The sequence below is a fragment of the Anopheles funestus genome, chromosome 3RL, assembly GCF_943734845.2.
Source record: "Anopheles funestus chromosome 3RL, idAnoFuneDA-416_04, whole genome shotgun sequence".
Taxonomy (NCBI): domain Eukaryota; kingdom Metazoa; phylum Arthropoda; class Insecta; order Diptera; family Culicidae; genus Anopheles; species Anopheles funestus.
In genome coordinates this window covers 80,999,822-81,027,045 of record NC_064599.1, presented here as the reverse complement: position 1 = coordinate 81,027,045, position 27,224 = coordinate 80,999,822, and the positions used below count along the sequence as shown (strand labels likewise).

General features: G+C 42.5%; 3 protein-coding genes across 7 annotated transcripts in view; 1 reads left to right on the top strand and 2 right to left on the bottom strand.

Moving 5' to 3' along the window:
• The first annotated feature begins 33 nt into the window (after positions 1-33).
• Positions 34-9,602, top strand: LOC125768052 (uncharacterized). Of its 2 annotated transcripts, XM_049435200.1 has the most exons (7): positions 34-969; positions 2,134-2,232; positions 2,428-3,256; positions 3,334-3,755; positions 8,487-8,724; positions 8,785-8,868; positions 8,941-9,602. In XM_049435200.1, exons 1-7 carry the CDS (start codon positions 518-520, stop codon positions 9,523-9,525), a joined length of 2,709 nt encoding a protein of 902 aa, XP_049291157.1. In that variant the 5' UTR covers positions 34-517; the 3' UTR covers positions 9,526-9,602. The 2 variants fall into 2 exon arrangements, with proteins under 2 accessions (XP_049291157.1, XP_049291158.1); XM_049435201.1 differs by lacking the exon at positions 2,134-2,232.
• On the bottom strand, positions 9,487-13,877 carry LOC125768045 (WD repeat-containing protein 35). Its single transcript, XM_049435172.1, has 6 exons — positions 13,576-13,877; positions 13,204-13,494; positions 12,571-13,140; positions 12,101-12,503; positions 11,932-12,035; positions 9,487-11,821 (listed from the first exon to the last, which is right to left on the bottom strand). The coding sequence occupies exons 1-6, from the start codon at positions 13,597-13,599 to the stop codon at positions 9,626-9,628; spliced, it is 3,588 nt and encodes a 1,195-aa protein (XP_049291129.1). The 5' UTR covers positions 13,600-13,877; the 3' UTR covers positions 9,487-9,625.
• Positions 13,878-17,320: 3,443 nt separating this feature from the next.
• Positions 17,321-27,224, bottom strand: part of LOC125768069 (protein yippee-like) — a 48,218-nt gene continuing 38,314 nt past the window's right edge. Inside the window, exons 1-5 of one of the 4 annotated variants that reach the window (XM_049435252.1) lie at positions 25,594-26,764; positions 22,175-22,818; positions 21,355-21,572; positions 21,179-21,287; positions 17,321-21,107 (exon numbers count right to left, since the gene is read on the bottom strand). In XM_049435252.1, the coding sequence (XP_049291209.1) occupies positions 21,018-21,107; positions 21,179-21,287; positions 21,355-21,572; positions 22,175-22,210 (453 nt within the window). In that variant the 5' untranslated portion in view covers positions 22,211-22,818; positions 25,594-26,764 and the 3' untranslated portion in view covers positions 17,321-21,017. Of the gene's footprint in view, positions 21,108-21,178; positions 21,288-21,354; positions 21,573-21,781; positions 21,991-22,174; positions 22,819-22,900; positions 25,543-25,593; positions 26,765-27,224 lie in introns of those variants that run through there. The other 3 variants (XM_049435254.1, XM_049435255.1, XM_049435253.1) reach the window with 3 other exon arrangements.

The following is a 27,224-nucleotide window of genomic DNA, read 5'->3' as shown; positions in this document are numbered from 1 at the left end:
CTTTCTGGAAGATATCAAACTAACAATTGACCACAAAGCAGTTCTGTCAACATCACGCTAAATCCGTAACGCAAATAAATAAGCGCCCACCGTCTGTTTGCCGATGTGTCCACACATCGGTATCGGATCGAAATCCATTATTCGCAACTTCTGATAGCACGCGCACACGGGCAGATAGGCCGTCGGTAGACATTCCTGTGCCAAGCGAGATAAGCAACTTCCCCATTCTACTAGTCTTGGACGTCGATATGATCGATAATGGACAGTTCGCTATGTACCTTTCGACTGGACGGATGGTGTTCACGCGTACAGGCGTGTGTACCATAAAACATTGAAGAGTTCGTCGTTTCACTAGTGTTGGAGCTTACTCCTCAAAGCGTGAATGCGTTATCTAATCAATCGGCTGGACATTTGCCTGCTCACTTTCATCTTAACGGAGTGTTCCGTATGAAGTGTTTGTTCTTAACTTCGTTCCTTGTGCTCCACCAAAGTGTCAGTTTAATAGCTCACAACAAAAATGCATCCGATTCGTCCACCGATTCCACCGAAACCGAGGCTACCCGGTGTGGCACACATCCGGGATTTCCGTGACAGTGGTATTTCCATTTCGGACGACCGTACCGCATCGACGGATTCGCTCAAGCGAACGATTAACACCTTCGATACGGTCTCCACACCCGCCACACCGAGTGCCGTGCGTCAATTAGCAAGTCAGTTTGAAACGATCGCGCGTCTCAGTAACCCAAATATACAGCGATCGATCGATGATAGAAGTAAAAGCCCACCAGTGCCACGGAAACCATCCACCACAGTGCAAATGCAGGAACTTCGAACGAAAATCGAACATACACTGATGGTTGCGCCAAAGCCGCACTCCCTTCCAACCCTACCTTCGTCGCACGATCGAACGAAGCTTTCACGTCGGGCGAGCGCCATTGCCGAAAGGATATACGATACCGTGTACGAGAGGTAAGATCGTCCACTCCGAAGTGACCGTGAGTCACTGTCTATATAAACATAACACCGGTACGACCTTCTGCTAGCTGATAAGCTGATGGTTCGCTATGATAACGCTGCCGTACACCAACGAGGGAGGAAATTTACAATCGATGGATTTATTTTCCATTTAAAACCCTTTTCCGCGGTTTTAAAAATCCCGGTGAATCATTTTGCAATCTGTTTTGGGGAGAGTTTGCGTGCGTGGTCGTTATAGTTGACGAGTGCTAGACGGTTTGTCGGTTCTATTTTAGTTCAAGAGAGATTAGAATAGTTAACAGAACGGATTACGTTGGAGCATGTCGGAAGAAATAGCATTCTCTGATCGTTCTTCAGACTTTTTTTAGAAGTGACTCATCGCGACGATCGGGGAATCCATTTTTGAATAAATATGACGTCATTTATGTACTAACATCCCTTGAGTTGGAAATCCAATAAACCGTCATATCAAAACCTTGGTCTAATGTCTAATCCACTCTCCATTGTTCATTGATACACATTAGCCCAAGAATGAATTGTTTATCTTCATCGCGAATAATTGGACTTTGATTTGACACTTTCAGATGCGTATGTATGTTAGTACTGAAGGTGAAAAATCTTTTTCGCCTTTAGTCACCTCACTCAAACTTGAGTACATCGTACTGACTTGGCCAAGATATCAATTTATTCCATAAAGAATGGGCATGTTATCTCGACCTATGGAAAAAATCTTCTATTCACAGTTGCTTATGGTGATCAAACAGATTGTGGAGGTTTCTATCAAGCCATAGCTACTGATCTTTGTGCTGGGTCGCTCCCCAACAATTTTCGATTTAATTCCACCAAAGATCAATTTTTGAATCGAATCCGACAACTTTATCACGTTCCGGAGTCTTTGTATCCTTTGGTTGGAGCAATATAAAGTCCACATCCACGAAGAAGCTTCTTTATCGATCGTTATCAAGTGTTTGATAAAAATATGAAACTGATAGCCGATACTAGTCATGTTATGCCGTCATCAGCTAGAGCTTCTGGTACCTCGTCTAAACCTGAACTCCTCAGATTGCTATACACATGGCTTTCCCAACAAAACAGAATAAGACCAGTATATCCATAAGTCTCTCTTATGATTATCCTTTCGCGTCCCTATTTGCACAGAGACCATACGGGACATCATAAACACGAACCTCCTGAGGTAGTCTACGAAGAGTTAGATGATCCAACCTTAACCGATGGCTATTCTTCGTTTGAGTCGTCGTGAGTAACAGCTTTAAACACGTTGTAGTTCGCTTTGTCCCCCATCTGTTTTTTATGCTATACACCCTCAAATGCTTTTGTACACTCAGTAGTGATTGGATCGGTTCTGCTTGTTGCGTTGTCTCGTTGTATGTCCCAATGTATTTGCTATTCGTTCGGCTATACATATTATTAATCGTTTTCTTCTTTCTGTAGCACCGATGAGGAAGATGTCATAGGCGAAGGACAAAACATTAAGAACAACTACTACTACTCGATAACTCCTGAGCTGGAAGCACCCGAGTACGATACAATCGTCCCCGTAGATCACATCCGGAAAGTGATCGCCGAACTGATTGAAAAGGAGCAAAAGTACATTGAAACGCTTGATCAGGGCATTCGTAACTATGTCCCCGCGATGTACGCACAAACACTGCCCGCGGCACTGCGTGGGTTGCGTAATATTATTTTCATCAATCTGGAACAAATACTGCGCCTCCATCGGGATGACCTTCTGCCCGATCTGGAGCGTGCTGCCAACTCATCAGCAACGGCGTCAGAGAATAGTGTCCAAATGGCGGCAAAGATTGCTGAAGTGTTTCTGAGCTACATCGAGAATGAACGGTTCTACTGCTACGTACAGTTTGCAATGCATCAGGCTGATTCGGAATCATTGCGATTGCGATACCACGATTACTTCCTCAAGATCCAGCACGATCTTGATGATAAGCTGGGATTGAACAGTTTGTTGCTGCAACCGATACAACGATTACCGCGATATAAGCTACTGCTGAACGAGATGGTAAAGAATTTACTAACGGAAGGAGATGGAAAGCGCACGTTGAGCCGAAGGACGGCTTTACTGTGTAAAGTTGACAAACGGCTTAGCTTATTGATCGATCGCGTTAATCAAGCCATCAATATACATGACATCCGGCAGTGTGGAGGTAGCCAACTGGCAACAAACTCAAGTCTAAAGCAGGATATTCCGCTGACATTAATTCTTCAACCGGAAGGGAATCGGAATCCGGCACGAGATACTCCCGTAAGAAAGAGATTAATACGAAACAATCAATGACGCATTTTTCAGTTACTCAAACCAACTATCTCGTTGTCTTACAGATAAATCTTCTCTACCATGGAAAGTTCCAGCGTCTCTTCTTAGTCGACATCTACGACACAAACGTGCGCCGGAAGTACAGTGGAAAGTTGTTTGCATTCGAAAAACTACTTCTCTACGTTGAGATACAGCGTGACCGGTTGGAGTATCGGGGCCACTTCAGTGATAGTGAGGTGTGCTATCTTGAGGAAGGCAAAAACCGACTTATCCTGTATGCTGGTCCTCGCGGTACACAAGAAATCATCGTACAATCGGACACCAACACGGAACTTCAACCACTGGTAGCATTAGTGTACACGATGGCAAAGGCTGTGATATACGATTCGGTAGAGATTGATGATCGTACACCTTCGAATATAGTGGAGGAAGTGGAAGATGACCAGGATGGCCAGGATCCAACACCCAGTGAGGCAGATAATAATTGGTAAGTGTTTGAACTTGAAACACACAGCATTGGTGGCGGATCAAGCGCCTTGGAGAGGAGTCCCTAGGAAGAATAGTTATGGGAGATCCTTATTAATACAAAATTCCTGACCGAGAGGAGAAAAGGCGGAAAGGGGGGATTTTTTTAGCCATTAACGGCCGCCAGAAACTATCCTATCAATGCCTTCTAATTTTACTTCTAAGATTTCTGATTAAATTTTGTTAACTTACCCGAGTAAACGATCGCAGGACGCTTCGGAAGACGCAGTATTGTCTTTTTAACAACCCTTCACTTTTACACATCCCATTTTTTTCCCACACTCACACTTCAATGCGCTTTGGCACATTTTGAAAACACATAAAAAACCCTCACCCGCAATTGCTACATTTTTCAATGCACAAATTCAAACAATGCACAGATTGCGCATTGTACGCAAAAAGCAACAAGCTTCTCGAAAAATTTACATAACTTTGTGGCACATAAAAAAACAAAACTTAATTTTTTTTCTGACCACAAAGGCCTGTGCCCATTTTTTTATTAATTTTAAATTTTATTAACTAGCCGAAGCTAGCACGAAAAAAAAGGAACAAGCACCACACGATTGAAAAAACACCTTTTCATAACGCACTTCACAAACACAAATGCAAATAATTTGCAAGCTTAGTGGACGCATAGTACACGCACTGATTATTAATTTGATCACTCTCACACACACGCGTACCGACCGGCATTAGCGTACAGCAAGCTGCACTGATCTTAGCGTTGGAGTAAAAACGCGCGAACGCCCGAGCGTACATTGCCAGCGTAGGTTAGAGCGAGGCGGAAAATAAAATCTTCTTATCGCTTTACCACAATCATCAAGGTACCGTTAGATCCGAAACTGGATACATCATGGCTTATGAAACATCAAACGATTTGATAAAGAGCAAATTAATCATTTATCAAGCGTTACTGTTTTTTTACAATCTTTTCCTTGCACACAGCATCCTTCTTTCACTTACGCCTTGGTGTATAGAAATTACCACACTAGTTAAAAAGGAGTAGGGCATCACTAGAGCATACACGCGACACGCACACACGCACTACACAAATCCAAGCCGACGCCATGTAGAATTTGAACACGTGCAAAAGAAGCTTTATTATTCAACATTAGCACACGAATTAATGTTCTAACGATTGTTTTTATGGAATAATATCCTAGAAAATCATCTTTTTGGCAACAAAAAACAATTTTTGCCATTTTTTATTAAGCACAAAGGAAGGACGCCGAACTACCGAAAGCACTAATAACTATAATCTATCGCGGTCCGATCACTACTGATCCCTGCTTCTCCTTCTCTCATTATCGTGATCTCTTCTGCTTCGTTATCACGCGACACACCTACACAACCATAATTGGCGAAGCTGCGCCGCCCGATTTCATCTCTCGTATCTCATTCGCACGCACTTCGATCCTGCTTCGGAAACGAATGTAAAAAGCCTCGTAAAAAAGCAGTGCAACAAGAAACAACGCTTCGCTCCTCTCGTTCAATTCTGTTCTAACATTTATGGCATCAAAAATGTAGACAGATAAAAACTTTTTAATATCATAATTTGACATAAACGGCTGCCAGAAACTATCCTATCAATTGTTTCCATTTTACTTCTAATATTTCTGATTGAATTTTGTTAACTTACCCGAGTAAACTACCATTTATACGCAGGACACTTCTGAAGACAATACTGCTTTCTAACGACCCTCCACTTTTGCACTTCACCATTTTTCCCCACCCACACTTCGATGCGCTTTGGCACATTTAAAAACACATAAAAAAACCCTCGCCCGCAATTGCTACATTTTTCTATGCACAAATTCAAACAACGCACAACATGTGCATTGTACGCAAAAAGCTCAAAGAATTTACATAACTTTTTGCCACAAAAAAACCAACACTTAAATTTTTTTCTGGCCACAAAGGCCTGTGCCCTTTTTTTTTATTAATTTAAAATTTTATTAACTAGCCGAAGCTAGCAAAAAAGAAGAGAAAAAAGAACAAGCACCACACGATTGAAAAAACACCTTTTCATAACGCACTTCACAAACACAAATGCAAATAATTTGCAAGCTTAGTGGACGCATAGTACACGCACTGATTATTAATTTTATCACTCTCACACACACGCGATCTTAGCGTTGGAGTAAAAACGCGCGAACGCCCGAGCGTACATTGCCAGCGTAGGTTAGAGCGAGGCGGGAAATAAAATCTTCTTATCGCTTTACCACAATCATCAAGGTACCATTAGATCCGAAACTGGATACATCATGTCAGATGAAACATTAAAAGATTTTATAAGGAGGCAAATTAATGATTTATCACGCTTTACTGTTTTTTTTTTACAATCTTTTCCTTGCACACAGCATCCTTCTTTTACTTACACGCTTTACGCGTTCAAGTATCACGATACCACAGGTATCACTAGAGCACACACGCGACACGCACACACGACGACACAAACCCAAGCCGACGCAAACCCAAGCCGACGCCATGAAGAATTTGAACACGTGCAAAAGAACCTTTAATATTCAACATTAGCACACGAATTAATGTTCTAACGATTGTTTTTATGGAATAATATCCTAGAAAATCATCTTTTTGGCACCATAAAACAATTTTTGCCATGTTTTTTTAAGCACAAAGGAAGGACGCCGAACTACCGAAAGCACTAATAACTATAATCTATCGCGGTCCGATCACTACTGATCCCTATTTCTCCTTCTCTCATTATCGTGATCTCTTCTGCTTCGTTATCACGCGACACACCTACACAATCATGATTGGCGAAGCTGCGCCGCCCGAACTCATCTCTCGCATCTCATTCGTTCGCACGCACTTCGATCATGCTTCGGAAACGAATAAAAAAAAGCCTCGTAAAAAAGCAGTACAACAAGAACAACGCTTCGCTCCTCTTCTGTTCTGTTCTTACATTTATGTTACATTTATGGCATCAAAAATGTAGGCAGATAAACACTTTTTAATGTCATAATTAGCCATAAACGGCTGCCAAAAACTATCCTATCAATTGCTTCCATTTTAATTCTAATATTTCTAATTTAATTTGGTTAACTTACCCGATTTATACGCAGGACGCCTCGGAAGACAATACTGCTTTCTAACGACCCTTCACTTTTGCACTTCACAATTTTTCCCCACCCACACTTAAATGCACTTTGGCACATTTTAAAAACACATAAAAAACCCTCGCCCGCAATTGCTACATTTTTCTATGCACAAATTAAAACAATGCACAGATTGCGCATTGTACGCAAAAAGCTCCTCAAAGAATTTACATAACTTTTTGGCACAAAAAAACCAACACCTTAATTTTTTTCTGGCCACAAAGGCCTGTGCCCTTTTTTTATTAATTTTAAATTTTATTAACTAGCCGAAGCTAGCACGAAAGTAGAGAAAAAAGAACAAGCACCACACGATTGAAAAAACACCTTTTCATAACGCACTTCACAAACACAAATGCAAATAATTTGCAAGCTTAGTGGACGCATAGTACACGCACTGATTATTAATTTGATCACTCTCACACACACTCGTACCGACCGGCATTAGCGTACAGCAAGCTGCACTGATCTTAGCGTTGGAGTAAAAACGCGCGAACGCCCGAGCGTACATTGCCAGCGTAGGTTAGAGCGAGATAGAAATAAAAATCTTCTTATCGCTTTACCACAATCATCAAGGTACCGTTAGATCCGAAACTGGATACATCATGGCTTATGAAACATCAAACGATTTGATAAAGAGCAAATTAATCATTTATCAAGCGTTACTGTTTTTTTACAATCTTTTCCTGGCACACAGCATCCTTCTTTCACTTACGCCTTGGTGTATAGAAATTACCACACTAGTTAAAAAGGAGCAGGGCATCACTAGAGCACACACGCGACACGCACACACGCCGACACAAACCCAAGCCGACGCCATGAAGAATTTGAACACGTGCAAAAGAATCTTTAATATTCAACATTAGCACACGAATTAATGTTCTAACGATTGTTTTTATGGAATAATATCCTAGAAAATCATCTTTTTGGCAACGAGAAACAACTTTTGCCATTTTTTTATTAAGCACAAAGGAAGGACGCCGAACTACCGAAAGCACTAATAACTATAATCTATCGCGGTCCGATCACTACTGATCCCTGTTTCTCCTTCTCTCATTATCGTGATCTCTTCTGCTTCGTTATCACGCGACACACCTACACAACCATGATTGGCGAAGCTGCGCCGCCCGAACTCATCTCTCGCATCTCATTCGCACGCACTTCGATCCTGCTTCGGGAGACGAATGTAAAAAGCCTCGTAAAAAAGCAGTGCAAAAAGAACAACGCTTCGCTCCTCTCGTTCAATTCTGTTCTTACATTTGCGGTATTAAAAATGTAGGCAGATAAATACTTTTTAATATCATAAAACACTTTTGATGTGATTAGTAGAAAAATGTTTTAAATGGGCATTGGTTCGATCATGCGACAAAGAATTAGTTAGAAAAGGATTCCCCTTATACTATTTTAAAAAGCGGGAAAAGGATACTTCCGCGCTGACGAGTGTACCGTGGCTAGAAAAAAGCTTTTCTTCTGCAACCCCCTTCCCCATCCTACCCCAGGCAACTTCCTACTCGGCCTATCGTTTGATCCGCCACTGCTCAGCATAGTTTTCATCCTACAATTAAAAACAATTTCAGGGACGAGCATAAGCTAACGTCTTCATTGATCGACGCTCAACAGCAATTTCTTGAGGTCTTAAAAGCAAATCAACGCTTCTATCTGGACACACTCAGCGTGGATGTAAAGTCGAAGTTGACATCTTTCATAAGTGCCTTCGAAGCGATCATGGAACTTCATCAAGGGATCTTGCAAGATCTTGCCCAACCACATGCGGATCCTGATAAAGTGTGTCAATGTTTCGACCGTTACTTAAAGGTTTGCTTTAAATTTAACACGTTTTCATTATACCAGTGCTAACGTTACCGTGCCTTTCAGACTGATGTTTTCGATCCGTACTACGATTACCTTCGTGAGTTTCGGAAGGCTACAAAATGGATCCAGCATAGCCAAACGCCTTCGGTAAGCAACGTGCACCCAGAGCATACAATAATATTGAACTATTTTCTCATCACTTACCTTGATTCTTCACAGAACTTCAACAATCGTGTCGCCTCCACGGTAAAGCAGTTCACCTTCCTTTGCATCGAACATATGCAGGAGTATAGCCGCTACTTCGAGGTACTCATCGTCAAATACTCGGAGAACAGTACGCTCAACATTCCCATTGACACGGAGCTTTTCCAACGGTTAGCGTACGTGCTAGTACATCTAAATACCTACCGAAATAATCTCGCCGTCAATTATGAGCTGTTCCTGATCGATGAAAACGCACCGGCTTGTGGAATGGTGTGCCACAGCGAACGTGTGACGCTTATCAATCCACCAGTCGCTGCCGATACCGGCCCTTGTCGTTTATTCGTGTGTGAAAAGGCGGCCATCTGCGTTAAGGTTCAGGATGTTCCTGAGGACGATCAGCAGGTCGAACGATTCGTGCGGGTTTTATTTTTCGACCGATTTCAAGGCCGTGGAGTACCGATGCGTATGCGCAAAAGCAAACGTGAACTGCAGCGGTTAAATTTCCTAATCAATGGGTTTAAGTTTCGGATGGACTTCGATAGTACGCAGGCTCAGAGTACGTTTTACAGCAGCTACGTCAACCGATACATTATGATATAATTTGTTTTAAATCAAATTAAAGCTGTGTAAACTTTGAAAAGACAATTACCAAATATAATTTGTAAGGATCTCACACAAACACGCGCATTTGGATAGATTTTTAAATCTCGATAGCAGCCTTTGTCGGTGCTATTACTCGGTGACACAGGGGACACGTTTTGCGGGTACTGATTTCAAGTGGGCTCGCCAGATGATAGCATCCGGTGCACTGCCACGCTCCGGTCGGGTTCGTTAGCGGTTGCCCTGAAGCGACACACGGTGGGAACCGACTGCCACAGCTCGGACAAAGCGTACTACAATCGGCAATCGGTGTTTCACAGGTAAAGCAACTGATGTGCTTCATCTTTCCGTCCTGTGGGTCGTACCTGGAGAAAATCTCAATAGCCAGCTCTTCGTACTGCTGGCGGCGAGCTTCCGAAATCGTTTCAATCGATTCCAGCTTGATGAACGCCTTCGAACACGTACCGAACGATCGATCAGCACAACTAGCAAGGGCAAGCAGTGCGTACAGTGACTCCACCTCCAGCACATCCTCGTAATCGCGTAGTCGCAGGGCTGTTACGACGGCACTATGCAACAGACCTGTTCGCAGCTGACGTTGTGCCAACAGCATGTAATGATATGCCTCCGCGTGATGCCAGATTTGCTCAATCAGTACCGCATCTTCTGGACTTAGCTGCGATAAAACCACCGCCCTACTTCCAGCCGCTTGTACAGTCAGCTGCTTTTCGACATGTTCTTCAGCTAGCAATCCGGAGAGCACATATAACTGCTTTATCCTCACGTAATCCGACCGCTTCTCTGCTTCCGCTTCGGCCATCTTGACGAGCAGACGTGCTGCATCCAGATATCTACCCGCTTTGCGCTGCAATTCGATCGCTTCCGGTAGCTTGCCCTCTTGGAGCAGCTGTGCCGCATGCTTGCTAAGCAGCGTATTGATCTGCGGCATGCGGTACTTCTGTGCCAGCTCCACCGCGAGACCCCACTGCCTCAGGCTAATGCACGTCGAAACAGCCGACTTGACATCACCAAGCTTTAGATAGGCTGCAACTGACTGCTCACACATCCCGACCGTGGCTAGCTGCTGTCCGAGCTTTGCCAGCTGCGGACTCTTTTCCGGCAGACGATGCATACAGCCCACCAGCTCGTCGTACTGCTCTAACGCGTACAGTGCATCCATCAGCCCTTCGGTATGATGGGCTTTCTCGTAGTACTCCTTCGCATTGTCCCACGCACGCATACTCATGTAATGGTGTCCGATCTCACGCCACGCGTTCTCCATCTGCTGGTCGGAGATTCCCGGCCCGAGCCGATACAGCTGCACCGTGCGAAACCAATCGCACAGTGTTTGCCGCAGCCGGATCGCACAATCACGCCTGTCAACGTCCATGTACAGTTTCTCCGCTTCATCGAACTCGCCAAAAAACGCACAGATCTCTGCCCGCTGCAGTGCCTCGAGTTGTATCGTTTTCAAACGCTTAATGAGCTGAATGCCCGGATAGTTGCTACACCGAACGAATGCTGCTTCCGCCGTTTCGAGATCGAGCTTTTTCAGTGATGCTTCCGCCAGCAGGCGCCACAAGCGTGGATGTGCGTTATCCTCAATGAACTGTTTCGCTTCTGCAATGCCGACATGTGCGAGTAGATCTTCCGTGTCCCTAAGCGACTTCACTCGCAGCTGTAGTAAGTGTTCCTTTACGTTCGGTGTTGCGCCACCCTTCACAATGTCGTCTAACAACACTCCAGTGATTTCGAGCTCCTCAAAGTTGCAAATGTATCCTGAACATGTGATCGGTTCTTCGGGGTCGGCACCGCGCAGGATGTACATGCGTGTCTTCTCCATTATCGCCAACAGCTGAGGGTTGTCCCGTGCCCAACAGATAGCCCACACATCTTTCCGCTCAATGTGCGGTGTCGAGGAGGCTGGTTCCGATTCACTCGTATCGTCACGCAGCGTCAAGGTCGTCAGTACACCATTGCAATCGATCATGGCCGCCCGAGTGGAGTTACAGTTGATCGCGAGTTTATAACTGCGTGCCTGCAAATAATGTCGATTGCGCAGTACTAGGTGCGGTAGCGTGTACTCATGAATAAGACCACTTTCGCGTCCAATCAGTAACAGATTCTCCGAGGAAGCTACACAGCAGATCGGATCCTGGCTTGGGTCGATTTTGGGCGGGATTTCGTTGGCCGTTTTCGAGTCGAGATCGTTCAGCACCTCGAGCGCTGGTGTATCGTCAATGTGATATTTACGATCACGCTTACTTTTCAGGTTAGCATGTAACGTTGAAGCTCCCTGTGAGTATACGAATAAGAGACATAGTTTTACATTTAACAAATAACGATGAAATCAGCACTGAAATAAATTTTAAATGTTCTTCGACGAGGAAGCAAATGAATAATTACCTTCGGTGTATGATAATGCCAAAGGAGAAAATGATCCTTCGATGCTACGATCACATGTGTCGTGTTCATCGTAATAAACTCTGGTCGTATATCGATATATTTTGCTGTAACACGCATAAAACATAGTTTAAATAATTCCCCAAATATGTAAACCCTTTCCCATACTTACAATCAACCGTTGTGCTGATAGAATTGCACACCAGCAGCTGATACATCTGATCCTTTCCTTTGCCTTCGCTCACAATACTGAACTCCTTCCCGGTCATGCGCGTCTCAACGGCCAGCACACAATGATCTACCGTGGCTGCCATCGACATCAGTGCGTCTATCTGCTTCGCATAGCACTGGTTCGAGTTCGTGTCCCAAAATGTCACCGTGTCCACCTCATCGCCGCTCCCATTTGCCACCGCTTCCTGGTAGCAAACGGTTCGATTAAAGTAGCACCAGTTATAATCCGGCCGAATGTTAGCAAAGTAAATGAACGAATCAACCGACAGTGCTATTCGTAGTGATTTTCCTTCCCAGGAGAGGGATGTTATTTCTTTGCCAGGTATTTTCAGAGTACGAATGTGCTGTGGAGAGAAGTAAAGGTCATTTACTGGTGATAGGAGATAAACCGTTTCGATGAAGATGACTTACCACACCGTACGGAGTGTAGAACAACACCTGACTGCTGTCCTTGTCACTGTTCAGGTTGGTCTTCATGCCGCACAAGGCCAGTATCGTACCGTCATGGTTCCACATGCACGATATAGCTTGCAATCCCGTATCCACCACCACCGGTGCATCATCATTCTCATTGCGCATCAGCTGCATGCGTCCATTCTCGTAGCAGATCGCCAACACTGGTCTGCTGGGTGATGTACCTTTGTGAAACCAACACAATCCCACCACGGTAACACTCTTGGCCGGCGTTAAATACACACATTGTATGTGAAGCTTCATCACGAAGATGCCTTGATTATCGTACAAATGTACTTCACCATTCTTGATGCTAAACAGTAGCAATCTTCCGTCCGGACTCCACTGAACACCGGTCAGTGAGACATTCTTCAGATCCTTTCCCCAGATACGGTTGCCGTCGACCGAACCGACTATCACCGTACCATCCTCGTACACGATGCAAATCTTCTGCCCATCGCTTGTCCATGCCATGCCCTTCACGGTTGACTTTTTGCGATCGTTCGTCATCTCCTCGTACCAGGAGCCCTAAAACGAATAGCGGTGAGTATAACAATTGCGCCCTGAATGCCTCGGAATTAAACAACAAACCTTGTAGAGCATCCACACCATAATCACGCCATCCTTGTCGGAGGACGTCAGCTTCTGCTGGGACTCGTTCCACGTTACCACCTGTATGGCCGACTTGTGACCCTCGAGTGTTTGGTTCATGGAAAGATTGCTCGCCTGCAGTGCTTTTCCCGGCTGGGCTGACACCGCCGTACTGCTGGCCTGTTCCAACTTCAACACCTTCAACAATCCATCCTCACCGCCTACTGCAACGTATCCTTGATCCTTGTTCCACGCGATACAGTTCAGCCGTGTGTTGTTCGGGATGGCAATCTACGATTATCAGACAATCAAACATGGCGCCCGGAAGCAGAGTGAGCTTCCGAATACAAACCACTTTTCCGACAAACTTACCTTTTTACTCAGGTAAATAAACATTTTGCACGATTACGTTGCGTTCCGGTGACATTCAAACACTACAGATACCTTTTAAATCATTAATTTCACGTGTCTTTGCTGATTTTTTCTCAGTTTTTCCACCCAAAATTAATCGAAGCGGTAGCCCACCTGTCTGGAACTGTGCCAAGTGAAAAAAAAACTCCCGTTGTTTGTGACCTGTTTTGTGGTGGTAGCGCAGGTTGCCATAACGACCGAACTGACAGTTCGATCGACGCACGATTGCACGCACACAACGATGTAGAGTTATGTTTGTAAACATAAACATAAACATGTTGCATGCTTTTTTGCATTACTTTTCTTTCGCTCACAAAAATTTGGAAGGGAAACAGTATTTTAAAACACAACTAAAAAGCGTTTTTTTTTTTGTAAATTAAGTGTTGTCTTGTCATTACCTTTTCTTTATTTTTCTTTTTATGTTATTATCATGTTTGCATTAAATTGATTAGGTTTAATGTAAGTAAACGTTGTTTATGTTGTTTCTTAATAGTCTGGGCCTCTTTTCGTTTTCTTTCATTTTCTCTCGGTTTTCTGTATCCGTGCTTTATTGATCGGTGGCGGAAATGGTATCATTTCTAAACGGCTGCTTTTCATATTCTTATGTTTCTTGTGCTAATTTATGCCTTGTTATTTCGGCCTGTTTTCATTTGCTAGTGACATCATCACCATTCTCTACTTCCACCGTACTTTTGATCGCATTTGTTTGTTCTTCTAACTATTTTTTTAACACAAAGGTTCTATTGTTTCGTGAGTGTTATAATCGCTTTTTCCTCTCGTCCGTTGAGATAATACTTCTGTTTTTGTCACTTTTTTGCTTCTTACTATCTCTTTCAAAGCTTGAATTGCTAATATAGGACGAGTTTGAAACGTTTTTTTTTTCACCACAAATGCACATCCCACTTGTCGAACGTGCTTGCCACAAGTGAGTGGAATTCACAATTTAAATCCATCCCTGTTCTATCCACCTTTGGAAAAATGTTTAAGCCATTTATTTAGGTCAGTTTTGCTACCTTCACCATAGTTTGAAGAATTTTTTTTTATTTCGGAACAACTCGTAATACATCTTGTAGCTACAAAACTATTGTTTTACCCAATCGATCCGTTTTAGTAGGTTTCTTTTATGCTGGTCCTATTATCCCACATTCCACAATAAACGTGATTTGTCCTGCATTCAAAAATTCCAACGATTCCAGCAGTCAGATTGTAATTTTGTCCACTTCCATACGTTCATTTCTTTCCACGCTTTCCGCTCCATTCGCAACCGTTTGCATGTTATTGAGTATTTATTTAGTGCCTCGTTTCATTTTACTCCGGCCCTCCTATTGCCATTCTGTCGGTGTGATTTTGTTTGAAAATAGAAATTATTTATAGAAAAATATAATTTTAAAACCTGACTTTTTTGTTATGGTGATTTGTAAAGATATACTGTGTACTATTTTGTTTGCATCCTTCCTGCCTGTTAAGTTTGCTCACTCATTGCTTATTTTTCTTCTTTATTTTTTGTTTTATTCAATCCATCGGTATATGTTTCGTCTGTTAGCGTGTAAATATCTTTCTTTGCTACTATTTCTCGTTATCTTCATTTTCTATTGCAATTTTGCCGAATGACTTTATAAACATGCCTTTAATTTTTTTTTCCATCACTGATGCTGATGTCCTGTGTTTTGCTACTTGTTTGGTCGGTTTGCTTAACATGTATCGGTTGTGAGAAAATTAAATTTTGTGTTTCATTTTTTTATCACTTGCTTCTCAATCCTTTGCATTCCTTCTATTATAGTTCACTTGTGCCACTTTTCACTTGCTTTTCGATGTTCGAAAATAGTGTAAATTATATAAAATTTCTTTTATTTTTCATTTATTTTCCTTCGTCTTTTGAATGTTTTTTTTCTTCAAACATCTAATGCTTCCATGTAACCACAATTGACACGTCCAGAATAATTGTTGTGTGTGAAAAATAAAATAGAAATAAATTTGAATTTTCCGCAGTACACACCCATTCCAGGCACCAGCACTCTCAGCTTCCAATCCATCTTCATTTTCCCTTTTCACTTTTCACTTTTTCACTGTTTCACTTTCCAAACTGGCATGATTCAAGAAAAAAACATAAATAATAACCTGCCGGAAAACTCACATCCACACTGGCTACTGGAATATCGATCGATCGTTATCCTTTTGCAATCATGCCCTCCCTGGACCGGAAATAAGACCAAGAAACTCTTACTGTCATACATACATACACAAGTACATACACAAACACAATCATGACGCTTTAAATCGCTACAAGCTAGCTGTAAAGTAGTAATATTATTATCCTTTTACGAAAACGACACAGAATGGCTGCACACAGTGTTTCCTAAGGCCCGATAATACAACGGACCTCCTAACACAATATCTTTTCTCCCTCTTTCTCTCTCTCTCTCTCTCTCTCTCTCTCTCTCTCTTTCTCTGTGTCTCTGTAACACGTTTATGATGTCGTTTTGCATATTATTTTCAGCACCAACTATTGATTCGTTTGCTTGTTTGCTTTTGCTCTATTTAAATTAATCAAAGTGTATTAATCTGTTAATTTCTCTCCTTTTGCTACACTTCTACTTTTCGTTCCTTTATCGTGTCTTAGAAATATCACAATTTTTAGCTGACTTTCTCTCCTTTCCTAATACTTATATCTGTTTTATACTGCACTGTTGTTTTAGGCAATAAACGAATTAATCAATAAGTTGTTTCCTTTGTGCTACTATTTTTTCTTTAACGTAACATACGTTTTGCAAATCAGTGAGAATAATCAGTCAAGTGGGATGATTATGGTGAAAGCTGTTTGGAAACAAATGTTGAAGATCTAGAAATTAATATCACTTGTCAATGGTTGCCTCAGCCACTTTCATTATTTTCATTATATTCACATTAAAAGTTATATTTATCGCTAGCCTATCTTCGTTCGTGAAAGCTATATCGGTTAGGTTTATTTGGTTCACTAATACGCTCGTATCGTTTATGAGCAATATTATCAAAAGAACAAAACGTAACACACCCTGCTAAGGACATGGGCGACCGTACGGCATTCACCCATTTGTATCTATATAAACGATTTTTTTAACGTTGACTGATTTGGTTCTACTTGCCCGTTTAGCTTTTGCTACACCTCTCACTAATCAATTCGATTAAACTACCATATTTTGCGACATGAATACGATACATGGCTGCTGTTTCGGGACACAATCAAGCACAACACTACGACGACGACGGTGATGATGAGAATGATTATGATAAACATGGCGACGACAACGACGACGACGAACGGTACGACGTACAACGGCGAGATTTATATGCACGTATGGACGAGTAGAACCGTGTGACCGTGATTAAAAACTACTCCACACGCACGTGTTAATGAGGCGATAGCTATTGGTAATGTGTTGGGTTGTGTTTTCTACTGCACGATATGAAATGTGTTTATGAGTTTTATTTTCAATTCGTTAGATTTTTATGTCAACACGATAAAAGTAATTGTAAGTGTTTAGAAAAATATAAAAAAAACAATACAAAAGTAAACGCGAGAAAGAAACAAACCAGAATGAACGATGAAGATTTCAATAAAATTATAATACAGTTGAAGAAGATCACAAAACAACAAGAGATAAAACAAGAAACCACCAACAATCAAGCAGATGGGAATAAAGAATAGAAAAACTTATAAGACGAAATATACTGAAACATTTAAGTGTTTTATTTGATAGTTTTTTAAAGATTTTTTTTTCTTGCTTATTTTGCATTTTCCGTGCTTTTTTATAGTTTACTCACATACTTCTACTATTTCTCGCGCATCCTCCTTTTTTTCTTTCCTTTTCCTGTTTTCTATCGATCTATTCGGGGTTCCGCTTATCGCAGCCTATCAACATATTATCTAGTAATTTTACCTCGTTTGTATATATCTCTTACAGCCTACAAAGTGTATAAAGTAATTATTCTGTAGTTGTTTTTTCTCTCTCTTTCTCTCTCTCTCTCTCTCTTGTTTTCCTCCCATGTATGTGTAGGTGTGTTGGTGATTTTTTTCGATTTTCTTTTCGTTTTTATATCCACTTCCTTACTCTACTTCTTTCATGTTTCCTTTTCCTCTTTAGCGTATAGTTTCGATCACTTTTCCTTTTTTTTGTTTGCTATATCGGCTTAAAATTACAAATTAGCATTTCACTGTTTTACCTTCCGGCTTCATTGCACTCAATACCGAAAACCAGGCAGGATATAGAACAAATCTGAAACCGATGCAAGTAAAAATTTCTCCAACGGAGTTGTTTGCAAGATCGATCTATCGATCTTTCACACTGTTTCTCTTTCAATCTCATGCCTCTACGCGGCGGCGGTGGTGTGTGTGGTTGGGGAACCGAAAGGAGTTTTGTTTTCTTCTGTTTAAAAGTGCAAAATGATCGACCTTGCGCACAGAGCAAGACCAAAGAAGGGAAGAAAACCACACCAGATCACAATCGGGTGCAATCGTTATTAAGTGCGAAATTAAACGATATTTTTCGATGCAATTTTTCGCTCATCGGCTTATCCGTTAATCCGTTTCTTTTGCAACTTTCGGCTAAGCTTAAATGATAAAGTACTTTAATGTATTGTACACAGAAACATATTGATACGTATAAAATCTGGAACTAATACAAAAGAAGAAAAACAAACATAGGAATTGTATTGAGCTTGCTGCTCGTTTCCTTTCGTCTACTTTGCTCAACATCGTCATGTTTTCACTCGCATACAGCCACCATTCAGCATCACACACCGATTCACGCTCACATCACATTATTCAAATCACTTATCAAAAACAGAAGAAATTATATGCGTTTTTTAATAGAAATTACACTTCACGCCTTAAAGTTTGTCACTAAGTAGAAGACAACAAAGGAGAACACAAATGAAACGAAAACACGTATCCATTAAAGTTGTGTTGAAGAAAATCAAAACACAACGATAAAGATTAAACAAGAAAAATGGAACAAGAAGGCATCAGAACGATAGGAGATCATTTTGGGGTTTGTAACTTCGCTATGAAATTCAACAAATTTTGTTTTCGCTTCAAGAACTGTGCCCTAACACTAGGCACAGGAAAAAGAAAACAGCGACCAAGCTACATGACACGATTTTCTTTTAACAGCGAACATCGCATCGCATGCACCAGAGATTCGATCGAATCGATTGATCAACCCTCTGGAGAAGGACGAGAACGATGTGTCTTAATGTTTAGGCGATTATGTTCGTTTATGCTGTTTATATCTGATTACCAAGTGTTTTTTGTTTCTGTGTTTGCTTTTAAGCTAACACATATTTCCCGTATATTGAATTGGTTCTATTGGCAGTAGTTGTTTGTTTGTTTCTTTTTTTCCTGTTCATGGTTTTCCCCCGAACCATGCCATATTGTTGTTTTGCTTTGCGTTTTGCATTGAAAATAGTTCGTTTTATACTACTGTTCTTTGATATTGTAGAACCTATTGGTAATGATGTGACCGATCTTCTCGATGGGCAGTATCACTTCTTTTAACAACTTGCTACAGCTGCTCTTGTGGACAGATTCTGTGGCTTCGTTTAGTTTAGTTTCGCCTCGTATGGTTCATTTCTTCGTGTTCTATTGTTTCACCGGGCACGTACGATGCACTTTCACGTATGTTATGCATTCTATTTATAAACATTTACATTCTACTCACATTTCGATTGATTTCTCTGCGCTTGACGTTTTTAACACATACGAAGAAAACATAAAAAAAAATCCTATAACTATTTAGATCACATTCACAGTTGTAAAGGATGTTTAGGGAGGATATTTGTGGGTAAAAGGGAAAAGTTTTTAAAGATTGCACACAAGCCGAAATTTTCTTCGCCGAAACGGTGGTTAGTTGTATCACGCACACTATTCACACATATATTCTTTCACACCCGCTAAACACATTCACTCGGAAAGTATTCCACCTTTCTGCCCAGTCCTGTCGATTGATTTGTGGTTTTGGTTGTTGGTTTTTTTGCGATATTGTTTTTATATCTTTTCGATTTCCTACCAGTGCTAACTCGGTACCCGATGGTAACAGGGTTTTCTGGGGAGGAAGTGTTGGTTTGCATTATTTCTCCTGTTGTTATTTTTTTGATTTTTTTTTGTCTCCGACCGAATGTCACAGTGTTTGAGTCCTTATTATCTATCACGATCATTCGCACTTTCATTCCTTGCCCTTCCGGTTACGCTTATTGCACACAGCAAAATCCGGTTGCCGGTTGTTGTGTTGCATAAAGGAGTTATATCTGTTTTAAAAAAAAACTAAAGCCTTAACCTTTAAATCGCGATGTTGATTAGATTTTTTGCTGTTGTATATTTCGACTAAAATACGAATGGTGCATCAATCCCAACCTCTTTTCCTCTGGTGTTTTTCCGTCGTGGGCGGAGGTTTTACGATTGATTTCAAAGATTGATGCATATCTGATGAGTTTTTGTTCAATGTTTCAAATGTTACATGATTTCTTTTTCTCCCATGCCGTTCTGCTTTCCTTTGTCGTGTTTGCTAAATCTAATATCACTCTCGCTTCCGTACTCTTATTTCTTACATATCTCAGACATACCATGCATACGCACATTTCTAAAACGATCTCTTCAAAAGCTCACATTATTTTTCCTTACATGCTCTCTCTCTCTCTCCTTCTCGCTGTATGGTTTGTTCGTCTGTTAATCATTTTCCAACCTTATTCTAGTAGTAAAAAAGGAAATCCGCTTCCCCTGTTTGGGATCATCTTCATCTGCATAAGGTCCGGGCACACATGCACATACACGCACGAACCGGAACTAAAAGTCACTTCCGTAAGACAAACGAAAAACAAAAGGCAGGAGTTGTATTGGTTATCACGGGGGGGTTATATCCGACCTTCCAAAAAACGCAAGGGCAGTATTGACAGAAATTTTTGTTTTGTTTTTTTTTCTTCTGGAAACCACTTTTAAAATCCTACCGAGCTTTCAAATGTTCCCCCTACAGCTACACGTTCCGGGAGTGTCGATGAAAAATATCGATGGGATAAAACGAAAGAATGTTCCATTTTTCGCGCATTTTGTTTACAAAACTAGCTTAACAAGACTTCTATAGTTGGAGGGGGCGGGGCATTTGAAGGGAATTCAACTAAACGCTATGATTCTAGCGAACAATCCGACATTCTAACGCAGACAGTTTTGGGGTCCATCAGAGCTTGTTTCATAACATCGATCGCTCGGCTCTCTTACCAGCCGTATCCAGCCAGCTGTAATGGCGGTATTTGAGCACGGCGAGGACGAAACGATCTGCGCGGTTGGATTGTTCGGGTTAGTTTATCGCCGATGAGCTGCCACCACTGCTGCTGCTGTTGCTGCTGGTTCGGGTGCGCCGCACCGGCGACGCAAATCAATCCCAACCATTCTCCTTGATCATGTGCGCCAGTTCGATGATGTACTTGCCCTCCTTGTACTTCTGGCTCGATTCGAACGCGTGCTCCTAAAACAATGGTAGGTGTAAGATTAGTATGTTCGCTCTTAGTTCACCCACCAGCAACGAGAAACACTTACATATTTCCATCCGAGCGGTGTTCGGCAGCATTCACAGTAAATGTCGGCCACAGCATGTAGGCCCGTCAGTAGGACACGTTCTTCGGCTTGGCCACAGGCTACGTTAACCCTGGCACGGCATCAGACGGTACATACGTTAAAACACTATCAAGAAAAAACGAGGAGGAGCTACTTACACCGAATTGAACAGATATGCTCGTCCCTGGCTGCCCTGGAACGATTTCGATATAAGCTCATCGTGACTAGCTAGGTGTGCCCGGCAGTGGACACAGGAGTACGTTCGATTCGTCGGCGGTAGATAGGCTTGGAACGTTTTCACCATTGTGCCACTTCCGGACGACGAAGAGGACGCCGATGATGATTGCCCGTTCGCGTGCCCTCCGTTGGCCGCCTCCTGTAACGCAGCAAAAAAAGGAAGCAGCACGTGACGTTAACAACTATGTCCACTATTTAGAATGTCTCCTATAATACTAAAACTACTTCTTAAAATAGTGATATCACATGCGGTATTACAACTACTGATCGAAATTAACTCAAGCCTCTAATAAAGCTACTCGGTAGAGAATCTACTGCGTTAACGAGCACATTAGGAACTGCTTGTACCTGGGTAGGACCGTTTTCTTGATTGGATTCCAGGCCGGAAACGGTAGGGGACACCGGTGCGGATACAAAACTGCAACCAATCGAAAAAGGAGACGCTTGTCGCACTGGACGACAATTGTCGATATTGGGCAGCAGATCGATGTTTTGCTTGATTTCCACCACCACCACCACCAACCCAAAAACAACCGCCAACTTCCTCGATGATCCTCCTTCAATGGCCGAATGTTATGTCAAGAATTTGGACGTGTTACATGAAGTAGAATGAAGATGAAACGTTAGCGATGAATATACCGATCTTTTTGGGTGGTAAGATTAGGAAGACTTCTGCATGGTGTTAGGAATAGTCACACGAATTGGTATTGGAAGTTTAAGCGCTAGAATAAGGCATCGTACCTGAAATAGTAGATCGAACAGGAACGTTATTCGCATTCGTCTCCTGCCGCCTGAACTCCTGGCAGGTTAGAATGGGATGGATGAAGGACTCGTACCAACAGGATTCGACCGAGAGATCTTCGTCCGTCTTAGGAACGCTTTCCTTGCTTGAGAGTGTTGCGTACGGGTAACGGGGCACGTAAAATAAAACAGTCTCCACTGAAATTGCACCACCCGACGTACAAGTGCTCGCAGTGCTAGCTGATATACGTTGAGGTTATAAATCCGTCTCTAGGCAACGCACGGCCGGTGCACACTACGATCGACATGCAGATCATACAGACATAATACTGCGCACATACACGCTCCAAAGTCACCTCTTAAAAATGTTTTACTACTTTTCTGTGGCTTTTCTTTGAAAGATTTCCTTCGCTTTTTCTCACTTTTTACACCTTTTCCTTCCGAGCCCCGAAAACACACAGTCGACTGTAGATGGTAGTAGATTGAGCGCAATGTTAAATGGTACCGGTTGCTTCCTTTTTCTGTCACTTAATCTACTTCGATCGACGACTGTTGTATGGCTGCTGTTACTGTTTGCGTTAGTAGTTAATGTACGGAAAACTCACTAGCCGTCTTTGTCCGTATTATTGTACCGGCTTGGAAATCTACAAGGAAGAAACAAGAGAAATAAAACAAAGAGAATTGGTTAGAAGCGAGTTTGCCTGGGAAGGATTATCATTGACGCACTTGGGTGGAATTATTACATCACATTTCGTGAATCTGGTAATGTTTCTGTTTCTGCTTACATACAAACACGCGTCCTCGGACATCAATTGCCTCGACTTTGGTAAACATCTTTCAAGCAATCAAGCTACCATAAACACTCAATGATAAGGCATAAACTGCAAACACATTGTAATGGGCAGTTCTCTTCATTAAGCTTCAATTACTACAACAAAAACACTCTCCACAAATCGCACATTCATCGACTGTCACTAGTGTTCAATGCTCGTCAAGGACACGGTAGAGCTTTAATCCTTTTCTTTTTTCTCTCCCCTGCCTGTGGTATATATTTCGTCTGCCTTTCAGCCCATAAATAACACATACAATAATAACAGAAAAAATATCCAATTCCTTCAGCGAAAGCTGTGGGAAAGTTTTCGTCCCACACTGGCACACAACCGCTGGACGATAGGGATTTATGTAGGACACTCCGCCGCATGTGCTAAATTGTGCTGTGTGTCAAGGTTTTATTTACTTGCAGACTTTCGTACGTTAAATCACGTTACATAATAAGAAGATAGGTTAGCTGACTGGTTGAAGGAAGAGTGAATGTCACAGGGAAAGGTGTGAGTGCGCAATTAAATCTATCTCTTCAACGAATGGTAAAAGAATTTGCTGGAAACGATTAAAACGACTTATCATGCTGAGAAAACAGTGTTTCGAGTGTTAACGAAAGTGCTTCCTTGTCCAAGGTGTGTCGGCAAACGTAATTGAGTGTGGAATTTAACAAATAGAACTCTGGCTTAAATATACTTAACAGCTCAGTAACATTCCAATTTAGACGACTATTCGAATAGAGTATATAAGTAATTCCGTAACTTAAGAATTAACCACATCTTAAACCAGATATGTTATTAAACCACGATATAGTACGTGTCATTGTAGTCATTGTACCCATTTGTTACAAAATCTCCAGAATACTAACTTATACAGTACCATACTTTAATCGCAAAAAAAATGCAAAATGTTAACTGTCAACGATATCCAGTTTTGTCGCTTCAAGTTTCGTTTCCCCCAGAAGCAGAAATGGAATGAATTTCTAATTCTTCCCACCCATTGCCACAAGAACAGAGAACCGGGTTCATCAAACTCGGCATGACGTATTCGTACTACATAACTGTTCTGCAAGAGTTGACTGAGTTGAGTCGTCTGTACGACCATTTGTAGCTCTTCGTGGGGTGTTCTCATGAATAGCCTCATGTCTACACTAGCTGTTACTGTAGCCAGTGGGAAGTCTTGCCCAGACCGACCGGTTGCACGAATGCTACGCAATAAATCTGTAACAATGTAACAAAGTAAAGAGTCTTGTTGTCTTGATGTTGTCCATCATAGCGCAGTACCTGACAAACAATCACAAAAAAACGTTATTGATATCGCGCTCAACAAAAACATGGATCAATTTTTAATCAACTGAGCTGAAGAGGGGAATCCATGCCGACCGGAAGTGATATCCCATCATTGGCGTATGTAGAGAAAATGAGGTTATTTAAGACGTCGTCGTGCGACGCAACATTGACGCAGTACAGAGCTAGAAGGGTTATCCTCAGGGCGCTACTACGATCTACTTCGGGATCTACCGTTTACGACACAATATCAGGCAGCGATAATCAGCAACACAACACGTCCACTCCACACTAACACCCGGCGTCACCTTAACAACGGCCACAATGTGTAACTTTCACCATGAAGGGAAAGAAGAAGAAGAAGAAAAAAGAAACACCGCATCACAACAAACAACAACAAACACACAACGCGACGCAACACGACGGAACACCACCATCGGCATCATCATCATCATCATCAACAACAACCATCAGCTGCGCCATCGTGTATAATGTTCGCATACAGCTGCCTTTCGCGAACTCTCACACAAAGTGCGGTGGTCTCCCCATCACCAACCTCGACCCCTATCTTCTAGCGAGCCCTCACGCTCACAAACCGCTACGAAATTACGTATTAAGCTCAAAAAACCGAGCCTCGCGCAGAAGGCCTGACACAATTTTCTTATACCCACCGGACGACCTACCTCGGACTGAAAACCCACTACACTACACCCTCTCTAACCCTGTCGGATGGAAGCCTAGCGAGAAAGACAAAAAAATAAACTTGCCCCCCACAAACGAGTACACACCGAGATCTAACCGGAGTCTGAGGAGGACTGGTTTACCTCCGAACGTTTGATTCGAAATAAAATCGAGTGGTTTTGTACGGCAAACGTTCACAAGACAACAACGCACACACAAAAAAAACTTGGACACCTCTTCACCAACAAGACCGTTCTCCTTCTGTAAGTCTAATGCCACCAAATGTGGTTAATATGTGGAGCCCTCGTTTAAGGCGATCGTTACGTTCACACCACAAACAGCACAAGATCGATATGCTCCGTTTTCGACTGCTTCACACCACAAATAAAGACGACATAAGAATCGTAGGGAACCTAAGCTTCTCGTCTGTATGCGAACCCGACCAGTAAACTCAAACTCCAACGGAACCTCTTTTCGCAAAAAAAGAGGGACCGAACGAAGCAGATCTGGTAGATCATCCCCACCGTGTGGTTTTCCTGGAGCACGATCCCAGCCCATCCCGTTGAAGATGTTGGAAAGGGTGGAAGCGGACGACGTACCGAACACTACTTCGTTAGGAGGCAAAGAACTTACTCTTACTGTTTCTCTCCAGTTCTTCGTGTTTCGTAGTGTTTCGCTCATTCGTTATGGCCAAGAATATCCATCCAGCGAAGAAATGTCTATGCGAGGCTTTGCAAAGTACACCAACCACCTCTGGTGAACGATCTTCACCGAACTGCAGCACCGGCACCGGATATTGACCCCGAAAAAAAAATTACGGCCACTCAACTTCCCGCACACGAGTTTTGGACGAACTTTTCACGCAGAAACGCACCTTCTGTAAAGAACGTTTGCAATTTGAACAGTGGTGCAATGGAACGCCACACTACGGAACTGGACGTTGCCAGGTAACGCTGAACACCATCGACAATGCAGACAACTCCGGTGGATTCACGTTTTTCACGGCAACACTTTAAGACCATCGTCCACTGTTCGCAAGCGGAAGTTCTGGAGAGCCTGCAGATCTTGGAAGTCTTGGAGATTAATACTCAGTTTACAACAACTTCCAGCACGTACTGAGGAGGTGCGATCTTTCGTAAATCTTCACTTCGATATTTTCGATAGCACTAAACACGCATTCACATACTCCATCCGATTCGCAACGGAAGTTCAGTCGACCGCAACGCAATAAAAGACGCGAAACAGCTGTCTCTCGTGGGTAGAACACACGGCATAGGACGCACAAACACACACGCGCGCTTGAGGTTAGAGAAAAGCTCCACCAATGAAATACATTCAGCTCGGCCTGGACAAGAACTTGCGCGGAACTAAAGCGGATACTGAGGTTTTTCTTTCTTTCTGCTGTTTGCTAACGTAGCAAATAGAGTTCTGCTCTGTGGGGCCACGCTAAGGAACGCTTTCCGTACGGGTGTTGCGTACCTCATACGGCAACGGTTGTAACTGATATGGTAGCAGAACGGTACGCTTCAACCATCGGAACCACCATACGTTCGTTCGCTCGGCGTTACTGTGTTTGCGTGCCACCCCTAAACCGCTTCTTTCGACCAGTTGTCTCTCGCATATGCCGCGACCTGTGCACACTGTGCTGTTGCTGCAAACAAAAACATCACCAATACACTGCACCACCGACCAACCACGACCACGATCAACAATGGCGAAGAAGGGACTAGAAGGGTGCCACGACTAGATGCGCAGCATCAAGCTGACTGGTTTCTTGGGGGAGGCCTGGTGAAGGGCCAAGCACACAGACTTCTCGCCACACACACTGTAAATGACCGCAAACCATCGGTATGGGTGTGTTAGTGCGTCGGTGGGATGCATTCACACACAACGCAACACCATCCCCGTGCGAGTCGCGGCTTTTGTTTGTATTCCGCGATGTTCGCGATGTTTGATCCATCAGCTCAGCACAGTGGGCCGGGGGTAGTAAAGAAATAATTCAACACGATCTAAGATGTTAAGCATTAATCAGGGTCTCTTTATTTTCAAAGTTCTGTTAGGTGAAGTTTTTGTTAGGTGAAGTCCACCTATCCTCAATATCAGTAATTGATCCTCAAATCCTCAGTAATTGAGGATGACCTCAATTTCTCACATCTAAATAGTTCTAGAATTCAGATTCAATTTCAGATTCAAGTACAGAATCAGTTCTAGATTTCAGGACGTCGATTCGAGACAAGATTTGAACCCGAGCCGCTCATGATATT

Excerpts from the sequence above, each read along its gene's own strand:
- LOC125768045 (XM_049435172.1), bottom strand. The coding sequence starts at position 13,599 with ATGTTTATTTACCTGAGTAAAAAG. Across the intron at positions 13,141-13,203 it reads TGGTGTGGATGCTCTACAAG|GGCTCCTGGTACGAGGAGAT; the intron begins GTTTGTTGTTTA and ends TATTCGTTTTAG. Across the intron at positions 11,822-11,931 it reads GGCATTATCATACACCGAAG|GGAGCTTCAACGTTACATGC; the intron begins GTAATTATTCAT and ends GTATACTCACAG.
- LOC125768052 (XM_049435200.1), top strand. The coding sequence starts at position 518 with ATGCATCCGATTCGTCCACCGATTCCACCGAAACCGAGGCTACCCGGT. Across the intron at positions 3,257-3,333 it reads ATCCGGCACGAGATACTCCC|ATAAATCTTCTCTACCATGG; the intron begins GTAAGAAAGAGA and ends GTTGTCTTACAG. Across the intron at positions 8,725-8,784 it reads GTTTCGACCGTTACTTAAAG|ACTGATGTTTTCGATCCGTA; the intron begins GTTTGCTTTAAA and ends CGTGCCTTTCAG.